We start from the raw sequence: 11,787 nt of genomic DNA, 5'->3' as shown, positions 1-11,787 counted from the left end.
TCTTATTTAGATGTGACAAAACATGCAACTGTTGTAAAAATTCATAGAATTGAATTTTTTTTCTTTTACAAATTGACAGACCTTTCTGGTTTAGCACCGCAATTCAATACTATTTTTTCATGTTCTTTCTTTTAGTTTATGACACAATAATAGACAATTAAAAGTCATGGCATTTACATTCAACGAACTTTTAACGTAATAGTCAAAGAATAAAAATTCAGAGATTCTAACAATACCCGTGGATATTATATATATATATATATATATATATATTATTTTTCAATAATCAATAATAATAGTGGAAGAGTTATTTATTACGAGCAGAATTTTAATCGTCCAAATAAGCCCATCCTTTCTTCCCGCAAACTTCCAACGATGAGAAGCCGAAGAAAAAACAAAAGGAAGAAAAATCCATCATAATATTCTACGCATCGAATGTTTCCAATAACATTCATTCGAAAAACTCGCTTAGTTCTGCTTCAAAGGAACATCACTTTTGATGGGTGTGATACTTAAAATTACGTCACCTTGGACAAAGAACAGGTTTGAATGAAAAATCTGTCAGGCAATCCCTTCTTAGTTTCTACCTATGTCTACTCCAAAAGCCTCTTGGCACTCCAGAGCATCCCGGACCTTCATTTTTGAGGTCATTACCAAAGACTCATTCCCCTTTTCTTAAAACATGAGCAGAAGCATCTCAACACTCGCTGACAAAGAAAAAAATGTTCGAATAATTAGAGGCGATAAACCAATATCTAGTTGAGATCGCCGCAACCGGTAGGGGCGTTTCCGTCCCCCCTGCCATTTGTTCTCAAAGATCTGGACCTACCTCAAGCGCTTCTGCTCCTCCACATCATGATAATAAGCCATCTTACTGACCCACTGACGTATTTCGTTTAAGACCTCGTGCCCTTCATTCGTTTTCGAATATCTGAACGAGACTTTTGAGTACCCAAACATTGCAAGCTTTTCAACTAGGTAAAGAGGCAAGTCAAAGTGTCCCCGTTATTTTTTTTAACTGTTTTCTTACCATTCTAAACAAAACAACTCTTCACTTGCGTCTTCTCTCTGACTTTTGCTCAGTCGTGAATGATTCTTAATTGTGTTTGAGAAAAATTTGCCATCTTAGGAGATTTTGTTTTAAGCAAGGGATATTTCTTTCTTTATTATTATAGTGTTACCCAATTTATAATATAAATTGAGTGCTATTATAGTGTTTTTGCTTTTAAAAAAAACAACATGCATCGTATTGACCGTCCAGCGGCTTTTACTACATGGACTTATAAACAAGCTGGGCATGCTATTATCGACCGAGGTAATAGAATTCGCCCTGAAAGACATAGTAGAAAAAATATCCAAAAAATGACTTGGAGAACCAATGACTGGGCAAAAGGATATGGTGATGACGTCGAAAGCAGGGTTGGTAGTATGACAATTGCTGATGTAAGCCCTGGTGTAGCGATTCGAAGAGTTCTGCTGCTATACGAGAATCAGCATTATAGAGAAGCTGCAAATTTCATCAATAGGTTAAACTATAGTACATTCAAAGCAATCCTCGGTGAGCTACCGGTTGAACTATTCGTGGATAATATTCCTCATACCCTTGGTATTCTAGAAGCTTTATATGCTAGAGTATTTCTTGCAGATAGTCTTGAGATACCTCTTAAACTCTTGCGTCCTGATAGTGTAGTAATGCAGATGGTTAAAGTATTTGCTTTGCAGCAAGAAGAATCCCCAATGAATATGCTAACACTTGATGTAAATCATCCTATTGTCGCTTCCTGCAAGAAGTTATTGAAGGTAAGATTTGCAGTTCTTTTATTTTCTTGTAGCATGAATCAAATCTTAAAGTTTTGACTAATTTTTGGTTAATTTTAAACAATGAAGTTTTAATTATCATAATCAACAGGTTTTAGTAGAAATCATTAATTACAGAAAAATAAAACAATTTCTTTCTTTCTTTTTTTTTCTTTTTCTTTGCTTTTTTCCAAGCTCAGTGTTAATTTTTTAACCTTTGCCGGCAGATTGAACAAAATCATCGCTTTGTTTTAATAAATAATAATTTTTATTTTTCCAGGGAAAACTTCTTAAAATAGATTAAGTTTATAAAATCAGTTCTAAATGATGGATTCAAACAAAAAATAATGCATAGGTCTCAGCGAATATCGAGCAAAATATCCGATAAATTTTTTTGAATAATATCTTTTTTTTTATTTCCCTCAAAATTCTTTTAAAGCTCTAGTACTGATACTTAATTAGTGGTATTTTTTCTTGAGAGTTGAGACTCTATATTATTTACTTTATGTAATAAATTAAATTTTAAGCAAAAGCTTTAATTAAAGTTTTCTTATATTTCTATTCAAGAATTTTCTTGCAATTGAAAAATATGCTTAAATATTTTGAAATTCATTTGGGGAACAAATTATGATACGTAATTTCAAATTAAAAATAATTAATATTTTTAAGAACGTTTTTAATTTCATGTTTTCTTCTTTTTTTAAAATAATTAATTATTTTAAAACACACTGTCACATAGTTAAATGAATTAAGAATTTACGAGTAAAATGACCCGTTTCCATAATAGGAGTCAAATTAAAAAAAATATTATGAAATACACAAAAATATTGGTCTGTGAATTAAAATTTTAACTGCAGGTGTATTTCATTATGTATTATATGTTAAGCGAACTTAAATGCATTTTGATTTGATCACTAAAATCCAGAACAATGTTTTAATCATGTAAATATTTTTCATAAAATGTGTTAAACAATTCAAGTAATTTAGTTCAAAAATGTCTATCGTTTCTTAAAATATTTGCACTAAGTTTAAAAACTATTTTGCTCTAAGTTTAACAATTTATTAAGTTACTCAGTTTTTAAATAAAATAAATTTATTTCTTAACTAAATAATATAATTAATTATTTCACTTAGAAAAATTTAAAATAATTTTTCGACTCAGAGAAGTCTTAGTTTTTAAATTAATATTTAACGTCTACAATTCAAGTGGATTTTTAATTTAGTCTTACTACAGACTTACTTTAATGTCTACAATTCAAGTGATATCGTGTGAATTTCTTTGGTTTCATTTAAAAAAGCTGAAAAATTTTAAATTTTTTTTTTATCTTTTATGTAAATACACAATACTATTAAGACCAGAATTGAAAGTGATTCCCCTGAAAAAAACAACTTTACAGCTTTTATTTGAGAAATAGATTCTGAATACAAGCTAATAATTAATAACTAGCTAATAATTAAGCAAACATAAGAGTTGTGTAAAACTACTGTTATGTTGGATTTGAAGATAAAAAGAAAAATCAGCATTTAGAATTGATGCAAGAAACATAGTTTGATACTCGCTGATATAAAAGTTAAATACTCGCCATAAAAGTTATTGAAAATTACGCCTGCAATTCACGTAAAGAAATATTTGAGATCTTATGATACCCTTTTAGAATCGCCCTTAAAAGGGACAATTGACATTAAAGGGTTTAAATGACATTATTTTTAGGACACACTTATTAAATTTGATATTTCAAATTTTAAAAGTTAAGACATTAAAGTTATTCTTCTTCCATCATGTTAACCTAAAAGAGATTTTTATATGAACTCAATTTCTTAATTTATTGTGTAACTAATACACATTTTTGCTTTTTTTTGCCCTAGTTATGAAATTTTAAACTATAATTTTGAAACTATAATTTTGAAATTATCTTAAGTCTTTTTCAAATTTCGAGTTTAAAAAATGCAATCAAGCGTTGAGTTAAAAATTTAGTATCTAGGTTCAGTAGAAAGTATTTCAATAAATAAAATTTAGCAAACATTTAAAAAAATATGAGCTTGTTACTTATTTAGTTAAGAAATAGCAGTCTTATAATTTTTCGTAAATTAACACCAAGAAAGTAAAATTATTTTTCCTTCTGATGGAGACTTTTAGGAGTCCGAAGTATTTCAAATTTGAATTTTTTGAATGCGCATTTCTATACTTTTGATCAAATATTTATTTCTCAATTATGCATCAAATAGCATTTTAAAACGAGTTGTTTAAATATTGCTATTTATCTTTTTCGTCGTAATAGAGAATTACTTTGTACTTAAAAAGAAACAAAATGATCCATTTTTGAACTGAGCTAGTTTAAGTGAAAGCACTTTATAGGAAAAGGTATAAAAAAGTGAAATTTATGAGGAAAGTGAGCAGAAAATTATTCATATTTAATGACTCATTACTGCCAAGTTTCGAAAGATTTTCTCAAAGCTATGAAATAATAAAATAAAATATTTCAGACAAAAAGCTTTTCACTATTTTAACACTGATGGCCTTTGTGAATAAGAAATGTTCATTTAAGACGAAAAAAAGAGTGTTTTTAAGCTATACTTTAGAAGTTAAAAGAGAAGAGTTTACCTGTGTGAAAAGTCTCGAAAGTAGTTTTCGAAAAGTCATAGATGTATTACTTTATAAATGATTTATAAATAAAATTACTTAGCAAATTAACTCATAATTCATCTTTCCTCATAATTAATAATTATGAGGAAATTCGAAGTCAATATTCTGCTTTAACGCATGGCCCAATATCGTTCCTTAATATTGACTCATAATATTTATATTGGAATACGTATTATATTACAGGATACTAGTTTACCATAACAGAGAAAATAATTATTGGTTTATTAGGGAGTACACAATGACAATCAAGTTTAATATGCATGTATATACATAATAGTGTGTTTATTAGCTTTAAAATGAGGAAATTTGAAGTCAATATTCTGTTTCAACACATGGCCCAATATCGTTCCCTAATATTGACTCATAATATTTATATCGTACCACGTATTATATTACCGGATACTAGTGTACCTTACCAGAGGAAATAATTATAGGCTTATTAGGGGGTACATAATGTGGCCAAATGAATAAATGATTTTTTCTTTTGAGAAAAAGTAAAACTACACAATTTTACACTGGGACGAAAAAGAACAAAAAAATGTCTGAAACACATGAATCCCATCAGACTTACTTAATCCAGATAATTATGAGTTTATCTGACATTCATATATAGAAAATTAGATATAAAAACTTAAGAGTACAAAATACATATGTTTCAACTCATTTTTTCCCCTTCATAAATGGGCATAAAGTATAAAATTTTTGCAATGTTAGTAAGCTTATCCATATGATATACATATATTATTGATAATGTCAGTTTGAGAATATCCATATATATTGTTATTACTTATAGGGAAAAGGGTTTTGCACTTGATATTGTCTGTCATAAATACAGAGGAGAAAACTTTGCTTTTTATAGGAACATAAATTTGTGTTCTCCCCCAAATATACAATAATTTACCTTTTCAGTGCAAAATGCTTTTATACTATATTTTTGAGTTACTAAAAAATTCTCAACGGTGAATGTAAATTTAATATTATCTTTCGCTTGCTACAATTCAAATAAAAAGCGTAATAGTAGTTAGTAAATGTAAATGATGAAAATTTGAATTGTATTTATGGTTAAAAACTGAGTACTTGCGCATATAAAATGGGAAAGCACTGAAATTAAAATTTGCTTATTTGACATTGATATGGATTTATTTCATTTTATCACAGTCGTTGAGCCGATCCAATTTTGAGTTTACGACTTCCGGTGTTCAACTTTGTAGCCCTGTAATTTTGAACCCAATCCAGAAGACAAGGGAAATCCTGTATCAAATATAGGGAGAAACTTGCCTTCGTGGAGGACTTTCTGATGGAACTAATCCGCATTTGCGTTACATAGAGAGGAAAACTACGAAACCCTCCCACGGTTTGCTGAACGGCAGGGGGACTCACACCCATGATATATTTACCACCGAGGATAATTTCGTCAGCACTGTTATCGGTGGATGCATCGAAAATTCTAGGACTGATTACGCAACATTTTTTTCTTTTTTTTTTTTTTTTACAAGAAAATAATAAGTTGACTGACACAAATGTGCACTGTAAAAAGTTTTGATGTATAGTTGCCAGAATTTTTGGTGTTCAGGTAAGCTAATTTTTTTGACAGTGCATGAAGATATTTTCTTTACTTGCTTTTTCACTGTTACAGTTTTATTTATTTATCCATTTTTTTTTGTTTGTTTGTTTACTGACAATACATAGTTTCATGCTCATTAGAATTAATTTATGGCTTCATTGCAAAAACATTTCGTTTAAAAAACAATCGCATTTTCAGCAATATATCAATATATGTGTTTAAATTTTTTCAAACAATTGTTATTTTGGCAATTTTATATAAATTTTTGCATGATAACTATAGTTCACATTTGCAAAAAAAACAAACAGCGCATCTAAGTAAAAAAAAGCTTGAAGCAAGAAATTACACATTAGAATGCAATTTTTCTATAAAAACCCCTATTCTTTACATCATAAATAAAATCTACAAACCAAAAAATTAAAACAAATATTTAGAAAATGCACGAACGAAAATATTTCATGTTGGGGACTGTATAAGTACTAAAAACGGAAATTCTGCTTTTAATTGTATGTATTTATTCATTATAAATTTTTAAAAACTGTGAATATGATTGTCGTATGTTACCTACTATATGAGCCGTAGTTTTTATTTATTGCAAAAGGGTAAGCTCGATAAGTCTAGCGTTTAACTCCGAATTTCATCTTGTATTAAAATTATATAATTTAAATTTGAAAGGTGATTTATCACGAGTAAGATCCATAACTTTTTGGATTACAAAAGCTAGTAGACCTTTCTTCTTTGTTTTATTTACTATATTATTTAATCCCTTATATTCATATTGGGTATAATACTTGATAAATGCTGATATAGAGGGAATGTGGAGCTAACAATTATTTTTGGTTTTCAGGTAATTGTTTTATCAGAGCCAAGGATGAGAAAATTGATCAGCACCAGGAAAAAATCATTAGAAAAGTCCATTAAAGGCCTTGGTCAACATGGTATGGTCGGAACTTCAGGAAATACTTTGATGAATTTACACGAGGCTCTAAAGCTGGAATTCGAAAGAGTAATCCATCGTTATAAGTGTGCTGTTCAGAAGCTGGATGAGTTAAGCCTAGCTTCCAAACAACCAATCACAACATCCTTGTCACATGGACCAGCCCCTATAAAGGCGAGCCATCAAAGGCAACTCAGCTTACATCAAGAAGAAATACAAGAAAGGCTTATAAAAAATAAGACACTTCTTAATGTAATTGAACCTACTTTGAATAATCAGTCTATGAATACGTTGCTAGCTATCCTACAGAAAAGGATTGAGATGGATAAAGATGCATTATTCCAGTTTACCCAGCTTCGCAAAGAAGTAAAAGATGTCAGCCCAAATGCAGTTGTAGCATCAGCTCTCATGAGATTTTCTCAGGGATGTCAGCAAATACTAGATCTGATTAAAGAGTTTGGCGATGATGATGACAGCTGCACTGATATATCTGGTTACCATAGTGATTCTGATTCTGCTATTGCTATGAGTGCATCATCACTAGCAAGCTCTACAACAAACCGTGCTCACAAGTACAACTTGCTTTATAGATCAGGTAAGCTGAAATTTGATGATCATTTTTAGTATCAATATGGGTAGGGGTAATTTTTTATGTTAATAGAAAAGCAAAGTGAAGTAAAAAAAAGTAACAAGCACAAAGGAAATAATTTGGTGCTTTATAAAATGATCTACGTTTGGGCTGAGGCAAAGGGAATAAAGGTACTTTACTCAAATACTTTCTTATTTGCCTCGACTGACAGAGGTACTTTTGTAGAGGATGAAAACAATCGAATATTCAATTGTGGTTATTAAATCATTCTTACATATTCGGGGAAAATGTATTTAAAAGTTATAAATTTTTTTCTCATGGATTATTTTCCACACAAATCGCATTGTCTTTCAAAATTTTGGAGATTTATGAGGGTATCTCTTCAATAACTTGTTTCATTTTTGTATAGACTACACATTTAACTCTAATCTTTTATGGTCATGTTAAGCCCACATAGTTGTTATTTTTTTTGGAAACATTTGTTGGACGAATGTAATAAATAAATAGGACAATGAAGAAAAAAATTTTAAATAAAAAGACTACAATTTGTTAGCCATATTTTGTTAAACACAACTTACAAATTATTACTTTGAATTTCACATGCCTCCAAATATACCTTTTGTCTTAAATGAGCAGTATCGTTTAATAATGTAAGGTCGATATGGTTCCTTGCTAAAGAAGCTAAGAGCAGACAGGAACGGTAAAATAGCTTTGGTGAGTGAGAGTAAATTCACGAATACAAAGGGTAAATATGCAACTATAGAATGGAAACCATTTCTAAAATTTATTATTTTTTGCCACAATTAAGCCAACAATAGAATATATACACTTTAGCTACGCGAACCAAGTACGTATTACTGTAAGATAAAATGAGGTGCTTCGAAAATGGTTAGGCTTAATCAGTTGAAACACGTTATATTAAGTTCAACTTCATTTTAAATGTTGTTATGAGTTTTAAGACAGTTGTAACAATAGTTTTATTAAAAAGAAAATAAATTTGACTGAGTAACGTGAAAGTTTAAGGGTTTAACATCAGTTATTTTTTATGCCTTCTACTATAAGTCTTGTGTCATATTTTATTGTGAGTTGCAAAAATAAAAGAAGAAAAAACCCTCTAACACAGCCATTAAAAATCAATATTCAAAGACAGTTTAATTTTTTCCAGCCTATTTTACAATGTTATTATATTGTTTCTAAAGAATTGTATTAAATGCGATGTTAGGGAATAAAATATAATTTTATTTGTAAAAATCCCTTCATCATGGAATTAATAGGTGATAAAAAATATTTGAAAAACTATACTCAAAAATATAAGCGTTTATAAAATTAGAAGGTCTCCAAAAGTAAGCTCGAAGAAAATCTGTCCATTTATTCTTCAATTTTTTTTATAGAAATATGGCAGTTATACAAACAAAATCTATCAACTTTCTCCAACAATAAAACCTGCAATTAGAGGGTATTATTTCCTACGGGAAGAGGATTTAATATTTTAAGCCGTAATTTACAACTGTGTTTGTTCTACAAGCCTTTAAAACGTAAAAATTTGTAAACTAAATTGCTTTAACTATGCCAAAAAGTCGTATTGCGGTGTTTTAATTCCACAAAGTATTTACACTTTATAAGAACAATCTAAGAAAAAATCGGTTCAACGTTGAATCATAATATGTGTATCTTAATACGTAATATGGAGCAAACCAAGTTCAAACTCAATAAGGTGTTAGATTGAAGCAAATTGCCATTCAAGTTGAATTATAGTATCGTATTATTAACAATAAAATATGATTGTAGAGTTTAACTTAGCCCCATATTAAGGTTTCAGAAAACTTGTGCTGTATTATAGTTCAACATGCACTAAAGGTTTTGACAGTGTGTGAACTATTTAAATGTTTCAATATCTATTCATGAAATTTTCTTTCTAATTCTATACGGAATTATCTTCCATAAATTTGAGTAGAAACTTCTTTATCAACTACTTTTTTAAAAGACGCTGACATGCTTTGATAAATAATATCGAAACAGTGTCTTAGAGAACTTGCTTATACCACTGTCCCTATTAAATCATTAACAATTGGGATTAAAAGCTTTCTTTATTTAAAAAGTTGAACAAACTATTATAATTCCATATCTCATTTTAACATAATTTAATTAACAACAGAAGATGCTCACAAAGCATAACTTGAAAGTATATAAACAAAGAGAAAGGAATTTTGTTTTCTTTCGTATTGGAAAGCGAAACTAAATACCCACTTAAGGAACTCGAAAATTACAACGTTTGAAAATTATCGCTTCAACGAAGATCAGTCTACCAACATATTTTTTTTCTAGTATGTCAATACAATTCACGGAACAAATACTCTTCAACTTAACTTTAGAGACTCTTAAAAATGATCAATTTAGCTTTCAAGCTCTCATCTTTCCAATCAATAAATACAGATCAGAAGCAGTTCCATTTTTTTCCTATTTGCTTTTTATCCTTCCTTTTTATTGTTCTATTGTTAATTCTTTTCGTCCTTTTAAACACAGGCATGGACTTAAGAGAGTTACAGGTGTTGAATATGAAGATTAAAGATCTTTTCTTAGTCAGAGTTTGTTTTATGTCAATAGAGATTTTGAATCTTCAAGTTTCTTCATTTTTTTAATAATGTCTAATTTCTGTCATTTTAATTGTTCTTTATGATAAATAACGAAATCAAATTAAGCATGCAAATTATTGTATGGAAAAACGGATTTTTCTAAGGCTTTTGTATTTGAATCTAACCTGATTCACATTTTTCGCCAAATATTTTTCTTTTTTGTTTTTGGACTTTTGAATTTTAAAACTAACATATTTTATATAACTTCTTTGAGAAATCATTCCTGTATTTATCCTTTCAATTTTTATTAAATGCTGCTTAACTTTCAATATTATTTTCCAAGAAATAAGAGAAACATATTTTATAGAATAAATATTAAAAAAAATCTATATTATTTTGTATATTATTACAATAAATAATATACAAAACTATCATTTTACAAACTATTACGGTGCTTTTTTAATACGAAAAGAATAAGAAAAATACAAGATAAAAATTCTCTGCTTAAAACATTTTACAATATTTTCCCTAAAAACTAAAAATAATAGAAAAAAATCTATTCAAGCGATCAATAAGGGTTGTTTTTTCGCAAAATAAATGAACATTCCCAAAAATGCTTACAATTCATATGATTTTAAATGGAAATGACTCAAATGTTTTGTTTTCAATCATCATATTAATTTTTAACAATTTAATTTTACTTAAAAATACATAATATATTCAATTTATTTAATTATAATTCAATAAATACTAGGATTTGAGGAAAAACAAAATAGCTGCAATATTTCTTTTAAACTCATGATACTCGAATTTATTGTATATGATTCAGATGAAATTTTTCAATTGTGTCGTTAACGTATTGAAACAAACTTATTGAGCACAATTTTGTTTTGGAAAAATATGCGAACAAATGCTAGTAAATATTGATAGAGAATCTTCCTTTTCCATAATTTTCTGCATAATATTTTTAAAAAACGGCCTGTATAAATATAAATATATTGAATAGATATCACGTTAAATCAAAACCTAAATCCAGACACCTACCTAATACTAAAGTGGTCATATAACCGAGACTCGAAAAAATATTTTTAAAAAATAATTGATTCCTGTTTTTACTTTATATTATTAAATTATGGGAAAAAATCACTTTAATATCATTTTGCAGTACTGTAGGGCACACTGCAGCCAGTTTTTTATAACTGCACTTTAAGAATTTTCATTCTAAAATTATGGTAAAATAAACGACAGCAGTTTGTCCATCCAAATAACTGTAAAATTTACGGTGAAGAACATTTTTTCCTTTACGGTTTTTAAACCGTTTACAACTAGCATGGTTAAAAACCATGAATATAAAACTATATAGTTTTTTTAACCACTTACAACTAGCATGGTTTCAAAACCATGAAAAAGAAATTGAACTGGACTTGGAGATGTTCTAGAAGTTGTCGTTATAGTGCTGTCATCTATGTGTAAATGAGCGTATCGAATTCTAATAGCCCAGGGTCGCAAACACTATTCATATGCTTAACGGAATGGAAGAAAAATCGTAGTGCCATTCGAACCTCCGTTCTGTCGGTTATGAGATTGAGCCCTCTTGCCTATAATGTGTACCCAGCTGCAAGGAACTAAATGGCTTCGTTTGGTAAGCCCAGTTAGGGCGATAAAATTCTGGTTGTTTAACCG

The 11,787-nt window shown here is 29.0% G+C and overlaps 1 protein-coding gene across 1 annotated transcript in view; it reads left to right on the top strand.

Annotated features, from left to right (window-relative positions):
• Positions 1-354: 354 nt before the first annotated feature.
• LOC107455311 (uncharacterized) overlaps positions 355-11,787 on the top strand; it is a 133,663-nt gene continuing 122,230 nt past the window's right edge. Inside the window, exons 1-2 of the mRNA XM_071187964.2 lie at positions 355-1,800; positions 6,853-7,537. Coding sequence (XP_071044065.1) covers positions 1,240-1,800; positions 6,853-7,537 — 1,246 coding nt within the window. The 5' untranslated portion in view covers positions 355-1,239. The remainder of the gene's footprint in view (positions 1,801-6,852; positions 7,538-11,787) is intronic.

This window comes from Parasteatoda tepidariorum, chromosome 11, assembly GCF_982258835.1.
Source record: "Parasteatoda tepidariorum strain Cologne lab strain chromosome 11, Ptep-v5.0, whole genome shotgun sequence".
NCBI classification, from domain to species: domain Eukaryota; kingdom Metazoa; phylum Arthropoda; class Arachnida; order Araneae; family Theridiidae; genus Parasteatoda; species Parasteatoda tepidariorum.
Note: the sequence above shows the minus strand (reverse complement) of the source record. Positions and strands in the feature narration are given on the sequence as shown.